The 19,371-nt window shown below is 44.8% G+C and overlaps 1 protein-coding gene and 1 long non-coding RNA gene across 3 annotated transcripts; both read left to right on the top strand.

Moving 5' to 3' along the window:
• Window positions 1-2,828: 2,828 nt before the first annotated feature.
• LOC121082352 lies at window positions 2,829-11,275 on the top strand. 2 transcript variants are annotated; one of them, XR_005825989.1, is made up of 3 exons: window positions 2,829-2,916; window positions 9,129-9,421; window positions 11,178-11,275. It is a non-coding gene; the product is annotated as an uncharacterized LOC121082352 (long non-coding RNA). The 2 variants fall into 2 exon arrangements; XR_005825990.1 differs by lacking the exon at window positions 11,178-11,275 and adding an exon at window positions 11,057-11,086.
• An 83-nt stretch (window positions 11,276-11,358) lies between these two features.
• Window positions 11,359-19,080, top strand: LOC121082348 (ras and Rab interactor 2-like). The gene is made up of 4 exons (XM_040581684.1): window positions 11,359-11,380; window positions 11,510-11,641; window positions 13,732-13,895; window positions 18,230-19,080. The coding sequence occupies exons 1-4, from the start codon at window positions 11,359-11,361 to the stop codon at window positions 18,545-18,547; spliced, it is 636 nt and encodes a 211-aa protein (XP_040437618.1). The 3' UTR covers window positions 18,548-19,080.
• Window positions 19,081-19,371: the final 291 nt, after the last annotated feature.

Genomic DNA, 19,371 nt, shown 5'->3' with positions numbered 1-19,371 from the left:
TGCTTTCTCCGCCGTTCCCCGAAGCCCGCGGTGCCCCAGGCCTGCGCACGGCCTCCGGGCCGCGGCCACCCCGCTCCCCTCAGCCCCGCACCGCGCGGGAACGGCCGCCGCCCCCCGCGCGGCTCCCGGCCCGCCCGGGCCCTCAGCCCCGGCACACCGGCCGCCTGCGCCCGCCGGCGCCACCGGGAAGGTGGGACCCGCCATTGCCGTGCATAGTTTATGTCAGCGGTTAGCACTTATAGCTGCAGTGAGTTCTCTAGATATAGGGTGTAACCAAACGGGCACAGAGGGTTGGTCTCAACTCAGTGCCCATTGCTCATCTAGGACCGCAGTTAGCATGGCGTGCAATGCACATCATCGATGACTGATGTCACCCATTTCCGGCAAGTCTTTGGTCTTCTGTGGAGTCCACTGAAGAAAGATTGTGATTCTTTCCTATGCTGTGGGCATTAGAGAAACGATACGATACTCTATGGTGTGACGAACGTTAGCCTAGCTCACTCTGTTAATGGTCATCAGTGGCTGTTTGCAGGTCTTTCTTTGATGGAGGCAAAAAAGTTAAGTTCCTATTTCCATTTCACTGAGCCTGTTAAGCTGAAGAATAAAACCCTGCTGGAAAAGGCTGACCTCGACCCATCCACTGACTTTCTAGACTCTCTGGAGCGTGATATCCCACAAGGTAAAGGTAGAAGAATCGACAGATGCGATGAAAGGGAAGGCAGTCTTGAGTAGTCTGGGAAATGCTGAGGTGACAGGATGCAGGTTACTATGGAGTTTGGTATGCTTGTGAGGAGCTCCTGCAAATCTGTAAAGGAATTGTATCCTTTACTAACTATTGTACTTAGTTCCCTTCTTAAGCAAATCTAAATGCTTACAGTGGTAGATGTAAGTGTACCAGAGCTGTTACATCCTCACAACAGATCTGACCACATCAGCAGTTAATAACCCCTCTGCCTGAGTGGCATATTGTCTCTTGGCTTGGGTAAAGCCTGTGACAGCTGGTGTCCCTGTGGGGAGAGATAACTCCGCCAGTGACAGAGGGAATTTATGTGGTTTGAAGTATTGAAGAGACCTCTTGTCTCACCCGGTATTGCTGCTCTTTATCTAAATGGGGTCTCATTAACACTAAGCTGGTATCTCTGAGAGGCTGGATTCAAATGTTCCTTTGATAAACTGTGTTAGATGCTGCAGTGTGGAATAATCTGTATTCTAGTGGGATTACACTGGAAGCAGAAAGGAAGATGTGCCTACTGGAATGTATTTTCAGTTCACATCTCTATTGTTCTGCTGGACAACTGTTAAGTATATTTAAAGCTTCTTCCTCTGGCAGGCTATTTCTCTAAAGAGATGGGCATGATTTTTATTTGCTTCTAACTACCTTTTGCTGATTTGTTGCATTTTTTTTGGATTGGGCCAAGTGTTTTCATGGCCTGCTGTCTAGAAAGAACAGAAAGAAAGATTCTTGGGTCATAGTCAGAACTTAAGTTTGCTATTTTATTCCTATCCTGGAGTAGCAGGATAGGATAGTAGGTGACCTGTGCCTGATGGATTTGGCTGGAAGGACAGTGAATTACCAGTGCTCTGACTTTCAGACTTCATGTGTGTGTGATTAGACAAGATATATATATATCTCGTCCAATCTTTCCTTTGACTGAGAAGGAACCTAGTGAGCTCCTGCCTGAATTCTGAACATTTCTGACTGTTCAGAGCATAAACAGCGCTAAAATGTAAACGATTGTTCAACTTACTGGGAGTGTCCTTGCTGCAGTCATTTTACAAAGGTGTAGTCTGGAGGGACTGCACATTTTTATGTATGCTGGCCCATTGAGCTGGCCCTTTTGACTCAAAAAGGCCAGGGAGATTAGGTCCTAGATACCTCCTAAGAAAATTTTAGCTGCAGTTTTGTATGGTAGTTCAGGCATTGCTACTGTTTGCATTCCCTGCCCACCCTTTTTTTCCTAGGGTTTGTGGTAGGGAGACTTTTTAATTTTGTGAGGCCTGAAACCATAGAGCCACTGCAACAGGCGATAAATCTGGGGTGCTTTCTATGTTTCCACTAGAAAACAGGCACCAAGGGCTAAGAGCCTTGTTGCTAGGTAGGGCCTGGCGGCCGGAAGATCTCGCGCTGTACGGAAACACAGGGCCCCCCTCCAGGTAGCCAACAGCTTTTGGTTTATGATGTAAGCAGACGGAAGTGACATTGTAAACCCAGGCTATATAGTGTCACGTCGTTCAGCAATAAACGCCATTTGCCATCCACCACATTGGTGTCTGTGAGCTGATGGACCGCGCGGCCAGGGGTCGGCCGCCGTGCCGTTCCTGAGCCAGGTCACCGCGTGCCTGTAAAGGCAACAGACTGTGTTAGATTAAATTGTTTGCAGTAGTCATTGTATTAAATTAATTGTAATTGGCTACAATGCTGGCTTATCTGTTTTTGAGTTTGCTGCCCAATCTTTAAATCCTGGTAGGCTGACAAATGGAACAAGCTGGTTAGAGGAATGAGCCTCTTACCAGGGAAAGCTCCACTGACTTGAACTTTAAGCCTAAACTATCATCTTACTGCGTTTACTTTGTGTGTGTTAATGCTTACCTGACAAATATATTTCAGTTGATTTATCAGTTTAGTTACAAGTTGGAGTAAGTGGTCCTTGGCTATACGTAAACCTCTCCTCTGCTTTTTTAACATGTTGTGTGTCATAACACTTACTGTTGTACTTCAATACAAACCGGGAATGATTCTGGTAGTGTTGCAATCTAACGGTAATACTGCATCATCTTGTCTGTGAAGAGAAGGGAATCAAGCCGACTGTCGCTGTTCTACCAGGCAGGGTGGGCACCCGAACAGCTTCGGTCTCAATGCCCAAGCCTGGGCCCAGCCCAAGAAACGACTGGCTGCTTCAGTAATTTGGCCATAAGGTATTAACTGGTTGTGTGGGAAGGTGCCTAAACAATACTGTCTGTTCTTTGCTTTGGTATGTCTCATCTGTAATGGATTCTTAAACGCTGGGTGTTGCAGGAGGCTTGGAGAGGTTGTGCTGGTCCCTGGCTGGCAGGCCATGCCCTGCGGCAGGGGCTGGGGTCTGCGGGCGGGCAGAGCTGCGGTGTGCAGGGGCGCAGCCCGTCCCCTGCTGAGTCACTCTGCCGGCTGCTCCGGGGAGGCTGCTTTGAGCAGCGCTTTTGCTTTTGTATTCCTCTTGCTGAGAGGCAATGTTTTACTTTTGTTCTCATGAGATTTTGTCACGTTAGCTTTAGGCCCGTTTCTCACTTATTAATTAAACCTGGTCTGCGAAGGACTGGGGCTGCCCTTCTTCCACCCGTGCTGTGATGTCATGTGCAGATTTTGTATGTAAAGTCTCTGCTCTGACATCATGGCTGACCCCTGTGCAAATACCTGTCTTGGGCTCCAAGTGCAGTATTTTATACACCCGTTCAAGCCACCCACCTTATGGTAATTACAGCATGACAGGATTTCCCTTGTTTGCTTATAGGAGATTTGCATGGAATAGGGTTTTAGGCTTTAAAAAGGTTAGGATACAGCCCATCCCCTAGGAACTCTAGGAACTCTAGGAACTCATCCCATCCCTAGGGAACTCTACTTCGCTGATCCAGTTATCCTCTTAAAGGAATTAGAATGGTATGACACTACTGGCTCTTGGGGAAAAAAAAATTGTGACTGTTTTCTAGTGCTGCGTTACTTTTTAGGTGCTTGTACATTTGTTTTGGTGTCCCATTCCCTTACCCTGTGGTTCATCCTAGTATCTTTTCATATTGAGTCGAGGCCAACCACTGTGTCCCTCACCACTGCTCCTTTCGCTATAGGAGCAGGCAGATAGGGCAAGTAAGAAACAAGCGGTAAAAGTGCCGAGCAGAGGATTTGGTTCTCCCTTTCCCAGGCATCCCTTTGATTTGCTTTGTGACTTATTCCATGGTCCTTTATTACCTCTTCTTTAAGAAAAGATAGGTATTTACCACACTGCCATAACGTGAGTTTTAATTAACCCACAGCTGAACAAAGCAAACCAGACCTAGCACAGATAGTTCTGTCATTCATTGGCATGCTTTAGGCGGGTAAAATGGGAGGAGGTTTACCCGGAGACCTGTCTTCCCTAGTTGTTTAGCTCCTGGCACCACCACCTATCCATCACCTGCCTCAGTCCTACCTTTCTTTTCAGGGTTGTGCAGATTATCAAGGCATATAGGTTGTGTGAGGTCTTGATTTTCGAGCCTTGCTTCTTTGGAGGAGATGCCCTTGTCTGCACAAGGGGTGAGGCATGTGTCACTGTAGATGTCCACCAAGAGCTGGACACCTGGCCATCCTGACATGAGGTGTCTTGAAATAGATCTGTATCAGTCATGCCAGTCTATACATGTGCAAGACATTAGGAAGAGCTATAAGAAAGCAAATGCAGCGTAGTCGTGTATTCTGCACATACACACCACACACCGTGGTGTTCTAAAGCAGCCTTCTGCTTTCAGCCTCCCAGGCAACGTTACTTTACAGGACTGTGCCTTTTTGTGGTGGTTCCCAGGCTCGTTCAGTCTCTTACTGAGCCCTTCTTTTATGGATGGATGGTTTTTCTGTCGTAGGTGATGATCAGGGCTTGTATGTAAATCTGAAGTTTGACAGGTAATCTCCGTGGAGCAACAGTAGTGGGTAACAGGTAAACTGAAGCCAGGAAAAGGCAAGAGCACGCCTGCAGTTTCAGGCAGTGAGGCTGTAAAGAGGCTGTGTAAGGACAGTGGTGATGACTACTACGTTGTCCTTTCCAGATGCAGACTTGTGGGGTTTGTGGCAAAACAAAATAGCACGTCAGCACAGGATAGAGATGCATCCACAAGTCATGACAAAACGAGCTGGTTTGCCTTTACAATTCATTTATCAGATCACTTCCTGTTCCCATTTTGAGGCTAGAGGCTAATGATTGATAAGTATCACTTCAGGAACACTACATGGTGCTCAGCTCAAATGATGCTCAGTTAAAAAGCAAAACAAACAAAAAACCCCTACCCCCACAAAACCCGAAGAGTGTCTGTTTTGGCTTGAAGAGTATTAAGCAACCTGGGAGGACAGCTGAAAACACTTTGCATATGCCGAAGCAAACAAGAATTTTTGTTGCCAGTTTGGATTTGGGGAGTATACAGAGATGTTCATATGCAACAAATCAGTCCTCAGTTCAGAACTTAGATGCTCATTTGCCTGGGGGGGATGACCCTCCTATACTTTTTTTTATTTAATCAGTGAAAACTGCTAGCTGGGAATTGATTTGGGGGATCGGATCCAGAAACACCTTTCTCTGAAAGGCAGCAGTAACAGCAGTTCAGTAGAAAGGATAAACAGCTTATAGGTGTCTTCTGACACTGAATATTGGTCTAGGACCCAGATTACTAGAAATGCTGTCCTTCCAGGCTTTCATAATAATCTAAACGTTTCTATAGGTTTTCTATTAATTAGGATACGTAGGGTTGTTTATTGACCATTGAGAAATAATTCCAGTGTTTATCAATCTTGCTGTGTTGTTGGCCGCTTCAACTTGCTGGAATTTGCCACTTTTAATTTGAGGGCAGAACTCTGTGGTTCTTATGACTATTCCAAGAATTCACGAGAGAGAATAAAAGGCTGTGTGTTGTTTTGGGGTGGGGTTTTTTGTTTGGTTTGGTGGGCTTTTTTGGTTGTGATTTTTTGTTTTGTTTTTTAGAACAACAACCGCCTCAGACACACTGCCATGTCTTAGTCACCTCCTCATTTTCTAGTTCTGTGCAAACGTGCTGCATTAAAATGACAGTCTCTCTCGGTCTGCCCTTACGGAGCCAAGGCAGTTACGGCTGCGATTCCAAAGAGAGGCTATGTCCTTTATTTAATTTGATTCCTATTAGCTGTAACAGAGTCACTGGACAGCACTGAAGGATGCTTTACTCAATGTTCTGTCCTGTTTTTGTTTACCCGATTGCCTTAACGGCACAGAAACCATTAGGAACAGCCTTCAGCAATAAGTATTTAGACCCTGTTCAGAGCTTTGAGCACAGCCATGTGAGTTATCTGCTCTGTTTCTCTGTGCTGCTTCAGATTTAAGTTTTTAGAGTAAATGTGGAGTGTGATCAAGTACATTTCGGAGCCATTTGCAGGCACTGCTTTTGGAGCCCGTGACAAACTGCCAATGTGAAATAACGCCTCCTGCGACGCTCATCTGCACGGGAAGCTGTGGGAGCAGCACTAAGCGAGGGTTGAGGGCAGAAGGCTTGAGGCTTCTACTTCTTGCCTACAGGTAACAAGCCTGGCCCCGACCAGGGACTGGGGCTCTATGGAGGAGTTTTCCCTGCCTGCCACGTCCAGTTCCTGTAGCCTCTGGGGAGGGACGGTTTCTGCAGCTCCCTCTGTGCTGATGCTGCAGGCAGCAGCTGAACCAGCCGGGCTGGAGCCTATAAAGAGGATCGGAGAAGTGTACTGAGTTTTCCGATGTCCCATCCTAAGCTAGGTGCTCCCTTGTTTTTGGACCAAGGGCTCTGGGGATCTGTGCTGAACTCTTTACAGTTTATTGAGCCTCCTGTGACCAGATGTGGTGATGACCCCGCTTTGCTGAGGGGAAGGATGTCTGATGTTAACTAGTCATGTCCAGTGGAAGCCTGTGGGAGTTAACGTGGGCATAGAGAGTTCTTTAATCCAGTGCTTGGTGGCACAGACTGCTTTAATTTTGACTTAAATGAGATAGGCACTTGGAATGCAAACTGCAGAGATGTTCCACTTACAAGCAAAGCATTTGACGGTTTCACTTTTTTTAGAAAACTGAACAGGCAGTATAAATAAAGGAAGCAAGCTGAACTGTAAAAAAAATAAAATAAAAATCAGTGAAGCTACCAAGGAACTATGTGTACCCTCTAGAACAGGGGTCCCAAAACTTTTTAAACAGGGGGGCGGCGTGCAGATGAAGTGGCAGGCAGTCATCTGCAGTTGCTTGGTTCCCTTCCCCGCCCCCTCCCCCCCCAACCCCTGGCAGGGGCAGGGGGGGTCTGTAGATACTGGGGGCCGGATTGAGGACCCTGGGGGGCTGTATCTGGCCTGCGGGCCGTAGTTTGAGGACTCCTGCTCTAGAAATTCAGCTAGCTAACATACCAGTGGGTGAGATTTGTGCATTTTTCTTGGTGGAAAAATATTTCTGCCCTGTGAGCCCTGAGGATGGCTCTGATAGCAGGGAGAGGCAGTTTCTATCACTGTGCAGAAGGGTGATGCTTCTGCTTTCCTGGCTGGGTTTGGTAGTGCTGTCAATGGTGATTGTGTGGCTCTACCAGATCAGTCATTTGAAATGTTGCCGCTTGTTATGTATAATTGGTGGCTTTGGTCTGGTGGGAAGCTAGATCTGCCCTTCACGCTGTGTGACAGGCCATCAAGACCATGTGTCAGACTGGTTATGCCTTTACTGGTGGCTATAGAAAATCAGAGGGCAAGTGCTGCTCCTCACATTCACTCTTTCCACCTTTTTGCAGGCTCCATGAGAGAGCACCTAGATGTGTTTGAAGCGTCTGGGAATGAAGCAGACATGGCTTTGCCACCTCCATCAGGATCTCGGAAGGGGAAAATAGTAAGAGAAGCTACCAAAGCCCCAGCAGAATTGGGACAGGGGAGATGGGAGCTCCCAATAGGGTTGGACATTTGGGAATTGTGTGCCAGACAAGTACAGAATAAATGCTACATGTGAAGCAAAGACACCATAAGGTGAGGAGTGTGTGAAGGGTGTGTTTGTATGAGAAAGAGCAGTCTGAAGGCACAAAAGGAAAATTGGTTGAACACAAGGATAAAATAAATGAAAACATAAAGCAAAAGCAAGAAAACGAAAGTAGTAGGTAATGTTTATTTGGAGGGGAGTGTGTGTGTGTGTAAATCCCAAGCCTTAGGAATAGCCTGCAATTTCCAAAAAAAAAAAAACCACCCCCAAAAAGGGCAGGCCAGGGGGAGAAAAAAAGAGACTGGTCTAGGAGAAACATGTAAGAACAGGGAAAGAACCTGGAAAGGGCATGAGGTTTAACGAAACATTTGAGTTGCCGCTAGCAGCAGGGATGTCCACTGTTAGCCTGTATAAATGTGTGATCTAGTGGTGACACGGCCTCTCCTCTTTCTCTTCTCGGTCCCTGTGCTCCCCTAATACATCTGCCTAGTCTGGGCTCTGGTCCTGCCCCATCGCCAGGGTGTTTGTGCTGTGGCCAGGCTGAAGGGTCCTTAGTTTCTATTGTGCTTGTGGCGGTTCACTATAGTACAAATAATGGATATAAGCTAATTATTAATGTAAGCTATGTTGTCATAGGGAGGCTGAGTGGGAGAGAAAATTCACTTACAAAGTAAAGGTTTTCAAAGAAAATATTTACCAAAGAGCTTTCTCTGTTGATGTGTTCTGTACCTTGGAAATGGAGACTGACTGTTAAAGAAAACCTTGAGTAAAACAAGAATAAAAGAAAAATAACTGAGAGGTTACTGTGCCATGTGCACACTATTGCCAAACAAAGAACTTCAGACTTGATGACAAAGCTGTATATAAGCTTGCATGATGAAATCTGAAGCTGGATAAACGCAGCTTGGTTTTCATTTATAGTTTAGTGCCCGTAATCTGTCCAGCATCATAAAGATCTTAAAGCTGAGCCAAGTTTTAGGAGACCCTGGGTGAGTTATAGTTTCTGATGGAAACCATGCAAAAAAAGATGGGCTTTCATGCCAAAGCAGACAAAAGTTAGGGTTTTGACTGTGTTATGCTTCAAGTTTCAGAATTAAAGTCTAAGCTCAAAGTAAAATAAAACCGGGACACTTCTGGCCAACAAAAGAAAAAGTTAACTGGAGCTGCTGCTTGCTTGCTGCTTTGTTTTGGGGTTTATTTCTTTTTTTGTTGGGTTTTTTTTTGTTGTGACAATTTGTAGTCTGCCTTTGTGGGTTTTTTTGTACTTCCCACGTTGTCAGAAATGAAAATAGAATACAGATTCTGTTCTGCCTTTTATTTTCTTGTTGACAAACATCTGGAGACTCAGCTTCTGTAATAACTAAGCCTTAGCAAGTAGGTCTTGCTCTACAGTGTCTCTTGGGAGGGGTTGTTACTACTGGCTCTGCTCTAGAGGAGGAAGACAGCTCAACTTGTGTTTTCCCGTTGCAGATGTTGTCCTGGAGAAGGCCATGCATAAGTGCATTCTGAAGCTGTTGAAGAGCCATAATGAAGCAATGTTGAAAGTGTTTCATACTGCAGATGGTTTTTGGAAACAACTGAAGGAAAACCTTCAGGTGGTGCGGCAGAGGAATCCTCAGGAACCGGGCGTGTTTGTTCCAACACCAGACTATGTGGATGTTGAAAGTCTGTGACCACGCAGAAGATGTATTCACCTGAAAAGAAAGTCATGCTGCTGCTGAGAGTTTGCAAATTGATTTATACTGTTATGGAGAATAACTCAGGTATGGTGCTTCCTGTGGTTCAAGGTCATTGTTTTTCTAAACCTGGGGTTGTGTTTTGGTGGAGGAGATGAGACCACCTGATTCTGCAGCTTTGTCTCCTCCTCCTGGAGCTCTTGTAGCATCTCCTTGCCCTTTTGAGAGGGATTCTTCCTCTGCTTCCTTCCTGATCTCTCTGCATCTGGCAGCACATCTTACAAATTCAGTGTGAAGCAGAGTTGTGAAGCAGCTTAAAAAAAAAACCCAACCACCAGCTTTGCTTGACTGTAGGCATTTGAATTTGGCTGTCAGAAAGGCTGTCCTGTAAGCCTAGAATTTGACACTGGTTCTAAATTAGTATTTTCCTGGAAATCGTAATAAAGGATGCACCCAGTATCTAGCTGTAGTAATTCAGCAGTGTGTATGCAATATGACAATTACAAGGGCTCTGTGTTAATGGCTGGAGGAAAGCAGCCCCTGATCCAGTGTTTTGGGTTTGCTGTGCCTCTGAACGTTCTCATTTGGACAATTTCTTTGTGTTTTTGCAAGAGAAATAACATCTATTTTTACGCTGTAGCAGGAGTCCCAAAGTGACTTGAAACCTAGATGGTGAAATGGAACCACAGACCAGTTAAGACCCGCTTGATTAGTCAGTGGCACAGTTAAAACGCTGTGCTGGACAGCATGAATTCATAGGTGCAGCTCTATTGCCTGACATCTTATCATACGCTGCCGTGGTAGGTCACGAGCTAAGGTGAAGCAATGCTGGTGGTAGTGGAAGATTTTTTTCTCTTAAGAAAGTATAAGCTGCTGCAGGTGGTTGGCAGTTTTCTTTCGAGCGCTGAATCTGCAGCTGGGCTCTGTGCCGATCAGGATGCTTGCTTTCTTTTGAGACTTGAGGTGAATGGTGAAAGCTTGAGGCTGTAAAAGACCCCCAGGCACTTTGGCAAGATTTGGGCAGGAGCTTAGACCTGGCTTATTTCTGTGCAAAATCCTGCATTTTAAAATGTATATAGGAATCTTTGCCCAAAGTGATGTAAACTTTGGTTTTTTCTCCATACTGTATTATCACATTGAGTAAGGTATTCCCAACATGCAAAAGAAAAGTACTGAGAGGCTTCTGGTGAACCATTGTACTGAGGGGCTTGGGCTAAGATGCAGCAAATGCTCCTTGGGGTTGTCTTGCTTTGTCATGTAAAGTTTTAAAATGTGGCATCGAGCCAGCACCTGTTTCCAGTACCTGCTTTGTCCTGTAATCTCAGCCATATAATAGTGTAATACCTGGAGGGTATGTCTTAGCTGGTCTGACTTTCAATATCAGCCCTTCAGTCCTCTGGAGTTTCGCCATAGTTTAAACTGGCTCCCGATCTTGATGTTTCAAGTGACCATCACACCGCTTCTGCAATGAGCACAGTTTGGCCAGACCCAGAGATCTAGCCACATAGCGTTTTCTAAAGAGAAAGTTTAAATGCGGTAAGAGGAACACATACAGACCTAGGTACAGCAGAGCCTCTGTGTGTTGCGTGCTGTTGTTACTGATGATGCTTCACCAGCTAGTTGGGAGTTACGTGAGGCTTTGCTCACTGGTGTTTTTAACCATGATCCATCAAGGAAATGTGCAGAGTTTTCATGTAAAATCTAATAGGCTTTTATATACAGGCTTCTCTGCTGGGTTTCGGACTCAGGAACGGATACTTGTGGCTGGATCCTTCCAGAAAGGGGACGTCGTCCGTGCACGTATAAAGAAAATGCCCATTGATTTTCTTTTAGCCACTGACAGAAGTGCGGGTGGAGGTCAGGCCAGACTGGCATGGCTACCTCTTGTGAGTTCACCAGTTGAGCTGACACCAAGGTGAGCCCAGTCTTTAAATTCCCTTGCGTGCTTCAAGGTCGGCGTCATCCAGTTTGTGCTCGTTAGAAGTACAAGATGAAGCTGGACGCTGCCCACCAAGTGTCCGATGATGTTCTCTTTGCTGCACATCCGTAACGAGAGGCTCTAGAGTAATACAAACTCGGTCAGTAAAGGCAGCAAAATAACACTTTCCTTTCAAACACCGAAACTGGTAAAAGGGTGTGATTTGTCTATCGCTGCCTTTGTTCTCTTTGACCCAGGGAGGCTGTTTGGAGCTGATGACTTCTTGCCTGTGTTGGCATATGTGCTGGCCCAGGGTGATACGCTGGAGCTGGATACTGAAACTGAATACATGGTGGAATTGCTGGATCCATCTTTGCTGCATGGAGAAGGTAATCAACTGCTATTAGAACTGAGTGGAGGGCTGGGGAAGGGGGATTCTTCCTCACCTCGTTTGAGTAGAAACCCTTTTGATGGAGTCATGTAGTCGGTGATGGCGGTAGTGTAACAAGAGAACCTTGTAATTATTTCCACCTTAAAATAAGAGAAGGCTGGTTAGCTTGCAGAGTTACAGCCCCAAGTGACCTGGGAATCTACCGACGTCTTAGGAGGGAGTATGTTGTTTTCTGCCAAGAAGGAGGAGGCGTCCTGACTTAGCAAGCAAACATAGGCTGTGTGGGTGCCAACTGTGGTTATCCTTCTGTGCCTGAAAATGTCCCGAGAGTATGTCTGGGTCTGCAGCATTCAATTGAGTTGTGAGACCTGGAATGGGACCCGGGTTAGGTGCTTTGTAAAATCTTTGGGGGAATTCTCTGCCCCTCTGGGGAGAGTGCTTTTGAGAATGTTGCCCCCCTTAATGATCCTGGTTTATGCCCGATACTTGCTTCTCACAGAGTATTTTTATGAGGCCTAGGAATATGTTTCTTAAGGCACTCTTGAACAATGGCTGAAGTCTGCTAGAGGCAAGGAAATCTCCCTCCTTTGTTTTCACGGTGGTGGTTTTAACAAAGAGGTATTCTGCCAGCCCTTGGTAGGCCCCAGAATCTATCAGTTTATGAGGAAGTTTCAAAGGTTCTTGTGACCAAGCTCAGCTGTGAGTTAAGTATATGTGTATACGTCCCATTTCTGCTATCTCTTGGGTTGCTGAAATTGCTGTATCCTTTTACATGCCGATATGCATGACAGAACTGTGTCAGGTTTCCTCTGGTTCAGTACTAGTTTGTTCCCTGCTTTGTGTGCAGGGTGCATTGTTCAGGAATCTTAGGACAGAAAATACTTGAGATGTGAAGCTGGAGATCATTAACACGCTTGAAAGGCAGAAATATTTACTGGGCTGTTAAGTCGTGTCGTTTTTAATGTAGCAAAAGTCATTCATCTATTGGCTGGCCCTGTTTGTGCACTAGTTAAACTGTACGGTGCAGGAAAAATTGTTTAGTGCTTTGGGGTTGTGCGGTTCAAATGTAAATGTATTTTCCAGTTTGTCTGGTGGGTCTTGCGTGTCTTCCACGTATTGAACTCATCACAGAGCTGAAAGCGAGAGGATGCTGTCGGTAATACAGAAAGCACTACTGTGAGCATAGACTGCATCTCTGAATGACTCCACAAATAGACCGTGCTGCCTCTTAATTGAACGCTCCCACTCAAATAGTTTACTTAAAGAGCAAGAGAAATATATGATAGCCTGTCTTCTGTTTCTCCTGGTTGCTGAGGACTGTTGCCTCCTGCTGAGAGTCCTTTTCCTTTGTGACCTGCAGCTCCTTTTGTACATCGGCAACTCTGTTGTGGCTGTACTTTGTTCTCCACTCATGTAATAAAGGTGAAGTCTGGAGAGCTGTACACGCTGCCTCCTGAACTAGTTGGATGTAGTGTTGGACATAGGTGAACAAACACAGCCTGCCTTTTAAAAACAAAAGCAAAACCTTTGGGATGCTTCCAGGTACAAATCACACGCTCGGTCATTGCTTTGTTGCCACTAAGGGGGTCACTTTTAAGTTCCTGAACAGTGGTAGATGGTCTTTTATGTCGTTTAAACAGCTGTGTTTGTTTGATCCCCGCTTGAAGCTCAGGAAGAAAACAAATCGCTGTTTGGAAACTGTTTAGAAGAAAACTCATGTTCCACCTTTGTAAAAACACTCAGGAGTAAAGGAGCGACACTGGTCATTTAAATAACCGGCCACCCCCAGCGCTAGCGGACCCAGAGATGGATACTGTTGCACCACTTTGATAATATGGAGCCCAGGCAACCACTGCACGGCTCTTAGCAGCTGAGAACACACTGTCCAGTATTTTGCAGGCAAGTAAGCTGTTTTTCTTTACGTATAAATATTTTGGCCATAGAATGCAGTGACTTTCGTGTATGTGTGCGTCTGTTTATTAAAAAAAAACAAAACAGAAATCGTTTGTACTTTTGACTGTGACCCGTTGGAACTGGCGTGGTGTTTGCAACCACTGTGAATTGTTCTTCCCCTGCTGTCCTTCACAGGAGGATATTCCTTGGCAAGTGCTTATGGAGCACTTTTGCTGATCAAGAACTTCCAGGAAGACCAGGCTGCCCAGCTGCTGAGTTCAGAAGCTAGAGATACTCTCCGGCAATGGCACAAGAGGAGGACAACTAACAGAACAATGCCTTCAGTTGATGATTTTCAGGTAGAGCTTTAGGCTGAAGAGAAAAAAAGCCCAGGGGATGGTTGTTTTGTTGGAAATCTCCATTTGAGAAGTATGATTCATAATGATTTCCTTGGGGCCACAAGTGGTGTGAAGCAGTGCTGAGAAGATGGCTGGCAAATTTGCCTCTGTTTCAAAGTCTTTCCACTTCATAACAGAGTGTGGTTATGATGGTATAAAGGAAACACTAAATAATGGAGCTTTCCCACTGTCCTTTGTATTTAAGTCGTGCAGAGCGAGGACAGACCAAATTGTATTTTAGATTCAGCTTCTTTGTACGCTTTGCTGTTAAAAAGAACAAACCCAGATTTCCAGTGGTATAAATCATCACAACTCCCCAGTAGCGATTGGTGGCTTACCGTGGGTAATAGAGAGGAGACTTGGCAGAAAAGCTTGCCTACAATTTGAAAGTTTAAGCAAGGAGTAGAGTTCTGTATTGTGGATGTCTTCATGTTTGTAGTTTGTTTTGTGGGTTTTTTTTCTCCCCCCTCCCATTTCTTACTGCTCTTTCAGAGTAGGGCAGTAACTCCAACTGAAGAATAACAAAACAGTCGGGATTACTTTATCTTTTAAAACCAAGTCTGCATGCCTTTCATATAGGAAAAGATTGTTACGTAGATAGGCGTGCTGCTGTCTGTCCAGATGCATCAGTTTGCGAACTGAAGCAAGGAGGATGTTGGAATCGAGAAGAAAGGATTTACTCCTTTGTGTCTGGTTGTTTACAGTCCATACCACAGTGCAAAGCTGCTGGAGAGGCTAACAACAACCGTCAATAAGTTATGATGTAGCTAAGAGCTTGATAAATGAAGGCATGGGGTCATCAGGAGGTAATTAAACCTTTCACTTGTGGCTCCTTCTGCTTTATCAGTGTCCATGCAAACAACCACAGCACATCACTGAACAGGAAGGAGCTGGGAAAAGCAGCAGTCTCCCACAATATGCCTCTCTTAGGAACAGGAGAACTGACAAACAGAAATTCCAAACTGTGGCAAGCGCACAAAGCTAGTCCATCTTACTGGGATCCATTTTATATTCTGCTTACCTGTAGTTAGGTGTCACATTCAAGTAGCTTGATTCTTTGTTCTTTCTAGCAAAATATTACGCTTAATAGGAAAATTAATCACCTTTGTATTTCTGCTGGATGACTAAATGACAGAAGATTTTTTTCAGCAGGATCTTGTATTCAGTTTCACCTTCTCTTCCTCAGCAACTGAACTTCAGCCAAGCTACCTGTACAGCTGGCCGCCGTGCTGGATGCTGGAAGATGCAGGGGAGCACGGGAAGAGCTGGCACCAGCTGTGTCCAGGGCTGCTCCTTTGACTCTTTGAAAGAGAGCCTCAAATCAGTAAGGTCGCTCCGCTTCCAGGCTATGCTTGGCACAAATTCAAGCACTTTGCTGCCTGCCCAGAATGCCAGTTTTCCATCTCCCTTCTCCACATCTGCAGTCCTGACATGAAGCACCTTCCCTACAAGGTATGTGTAACACAGCTTCAGCTCAACTCATCTTTCCCACATTGAACCAGGATGTGGTCACTACATGTCTGTGGTGCTGTCTCACAGCCTTACCACCAGCTTTTGGGTCCTGGAAAGGCCTTCATCCTCCCTCCCTCAAAAGGATGGAAAAGCAAAAAATCCGGTATTTTGATGATGATGAAATACAACTTGCTGATACTGCATAAAGAATTTTGATACTTACTATATGAGTTACAGGCATTTGCACAAACCTCAGCCTCTCCTTGAAGCAATCCTGTCCATCTAGAAGCATCGAAAAACAGGTCTTCTGTGTGTTAGCTACTTTAGAAATTGAAACTGTAGTGTGCTTTGCCTTATTTAGAGCTGATTTGATTTTTTTTAATTTATTTTTTCTTCACACCGGCTAACAAAAATGGATTAGTTCTGCTCAGTCCTAATGGTTTAAAAGCTGTTGCAAAGTTCCAGTGTTTCAGTCTGCAAGCTATCAAAAGTTTATTAAAAACCCAGAGTGCTCTTTGGAACTGAAGTCATATGAGCATTCTTCTCAGTCTTAGCTTTTAACAGCTTGTTCTTAGGAAACGTGAATTTTTGCCATTGTGATTTAGCATGCTTAATTTATTCAGCGTACAAACGTAAGTATCAGCTCAGTAAATAAACAGGTCTTTCTTACTGTCATTTTTTCCATCTCCTTTCATTTTACTGCTTTTAGTTTCTAATTGCAGTTAGTTTTTTGCAAAAAAGCACGTGATGGCAGGCTGCTTTGCTCATGTGTCCAAAAGTGTTTTGTGGTTGGGTGTGTTTTTTTCCAGTTGCTTTTTATTTTACTTTTTAAATACTTTTTGAAACGTAGAACTACGTTTGCTTGTAGGACTTGTTTAGAATTAATCTATGTTATCAGTTGTGCACATGTGTGAATTTCAGCAGAGAAAAAAGATCCAGCTTTTGCCTCGTGATCATACGGTTTTACTTTAATGTTGCAGAGTAAATTTTCTTTCTGCCTCCCTCTAAGCCTGTTAGATGAAATTTGGTTACATCAGGCTCAGACACTAAGTTGCCATTGGTTAATGTGATGGAAATGTCCTGCATGAAAATGGATTGCCTTTTGCATGCTGCAGCATAAAGAGTGTGAATGGTTTATCGTGCAGCAACCTGTGGATCAACACCCTTGTGTGTTGCTGGCAGAGGGTTGGGTTTTTTTCTTTTTCCTTATGATGAACATATTGTGTGACGCTTCTCTTCAATAGTATTGACCAGCAGTTGCAGCATCATCTCTTGGGCATGCTGCCTCTTGCGGTGCAGTTCCTTAACAACCGAAAAAGAAAGAGCCTCCCATCGTGGTCCCCCTGCCCGACCCTGAGTGTACAAGAGCGGAGCAACTATAGTCTTAGCCATTTCTAAATCCACCTCCCTTAAAGCTTGTTTCTTTATTTTTGCCCACAGATCGCGTGGATCAGGAGAGTATAAATCAGGTCCTTTTTCAGGGTCTGTCAGTCCTGGGTCAAAGGGATCTTCCTCTGACGGATACTCAACTGCATTGACACCCAGGGGTTTAGAGCACTGTGACTTAGAGGCTGGTAAAGAGCATGCGACTCCTCTTCCTCTCCTTCCTCTGCCTTTTCTTCTTGTGCTTTCAGAGTCTCAAAAATAACTCTCCATGAAGAGAGCAGATGGTGGGACTCAGTATTGCCTTTTGTCGCAGAATCCCACAATTTCACCTCTGTGTTGTCCTGAAGTTCCCGTGTAAAAATTGTAGATGCAGTCACTGCGGGCATATCTACTTGCACCCACTTGAGCATTGCTTTAAGGTCATGCCCAGAAATACTTTTCTCATGTTTGTTAGGGAGACCTTTCATAAGCTCATAAACGTCTCTTTCTGGGGACGAAGCCCGATTCCCCATTACGCATTTCCCACAGCTCACCTCTCAACTCCGGAGGGATTTCAGGCCGGCCAGCTCCCGCTTCCTTTCAGCGGATCATTCAAAGTTCTGTGGGATTTGCTGCATGTCGCTCAGGTGATTCAAGAGCCCCTCCACGTCGGATCCTTCACTGGATCACGTCAGGGTCACCAATTTGCGGCGAATGAGGAGACGGGACACAGCTTGATGCAAGCAAGATGTCAGTTTATTAGTGATTTTCTTACAATTATATACGTCTCTACCTTCTACATATTACACACTGATTGGTTGACATTTAAGACACACCGTTTAAACAATAGGAACCGATTAGTTTACCTTATAGCAACAATTCCTATTCTAAGATTAGGGGGTTTCTTTCTAGGCGGCTTTCTTGATTAACAAAGTTACATATCGGCGCCATCCGTTCCCTTATCTGGCTACTTGTTTCTCTGTCCGCCTGGCTGCCTCCTCAGCTGTAGCGGCTCAGGGGTCTGCTGTTGGCTTGTTCCTTGGTTCCCAGGGCTTGTGCCCTACAAGTCTTATTCATCAGGCTAACAGTACTTGGACTCTTGTTCTTGAGGCCTTGTCCTACAGCCTCTGATGTTTATTTTGCTTCACAGCATTTAGTTTCCTAGTAAGGCCAAACACCCAGTCCCGTTAAAACCACTGGTGTTTTCAATGGGGCTTTAAGACTGCTATCTGTTCGTTTGTAATTGCAGGGTTAGAATGTGAGCCAAGGAAAGGAGGATGTCAACTTATGAATTTGTTATGCCTGCCACAGTCTTATCACCAACGTCAATTCACAAGGTGGCTGTAATGTACAGGAATCACTGGTGTGCGTTTCACAACTAGAACATAGAGAGGATTGCTGTTTGTTGCTGAGCTTCCTGTTTTCAGAGGATGAGGTTTGGAGGTTTTGTTTCTGATGTCTGTTTTCTCATTCTACAGAACTACCTTCGTGTTGCATTCCAGGAAGTTAACAGTGCGTGTACAGGAAAGACCTTACTAGTAAGACCCTACATCACTACCGCAGATGTATGTCAGCTTTGTGCTGAAAAGTTTAGAGTGGAGAATCCAGAAGACTATAGCCTGTTTCTTTTTGTTGATGACACCCGGCAGCAACTGACAGAAGATACCTACCCTCAGAAGATTCAGACAAAGCTGCACAGCTGCCCGCAACCCAAGGTCTTTCGCTTTGTCTACAAGCGCATTAACAGTGATCCATATGGTGCCATTTTTCAAAACAATGATGAGTCAGCTTCTTAAAACCAGCAACTCCTTTAATTTCTGTTCCTTGTTAACTCTTGAAAACATCTTTGCTGGCTGCCTGCCTTAGGAGCTAAAACAAGTCTTAAACCATAAATACCTAGTTAAACATGTGCATTGCATACAACACTCCGTGTAAACCGTGCGTATGGCCAGTTATACAGAGTGTTCCACCAGTGTGTTTGAGCCAGCAGCCCATGAGGCTGAATTTCTTGTACCACAGACTCTTTTGAAGCATATTATACCGTGGCCCTTTGCAGGTCTCTTGCTGTAGTGTGCAAAAATGTATTTTCTTGCACTCACTCTATAGCCGAATGTCTTAGCATACATATACTTGAATCAAAATGACAAGTGTTTCAGTAAACCAACTGGTATGAGCTTAGTTTCACCAGCATGAGTTTGACAAGACTGTCCGATGCAGCGCATCAGTTAACTCCTCATTACTTGGATGATTGCATCCTTTCCTAATTTTTTTAATTACAGAGATTCGCCGTGTTTTTACATGTGTGTGTGTATATATATATATATATATATATGTGTGTGTGTGTGTGTATATATATATATATATATGTATATATATGTATTTGTTCCTTCCAGTTGTTTTTATTCCCCTTCTTTTGGCAGGTTTGAGAAGGTGGGCACAGAATGGGAGTCTTTGTAGGGACCCAGGAAATGAAGTGTTTAACAGTAAAGCTTAAAGCGTTTGCTGTACGGAAGGTTTCTCTGTACCCACCCCATCAGTTGCTTATTTAGCAGTGCCTGATGTTTATAAGAGTGCCCTGTGGAAGTCTGCATATTCATTAACGAGCTAACAGTAGCTTGGC

The sequence above is a fragment of the Falco naumanni genome, unplaced genomic scaffold (assembly GCF_017639655.2).
Source record: "Falco naumanni isolate bFalNau1 unplaced genomic scaffold, bFalNau1.pat scaffold_75_arrow_pat_ctg1, whole genome shotgun sequence".
NCBI lineage: Eukaryota > Metazoa > Chordata > Aves > Falconiformes > Falconidae > Falco > Falco naumanni.
Note: the sequence above shows the minus strand (reverse complement) of the source record. Positions and strands in the feature narration are given on the sequence as shown.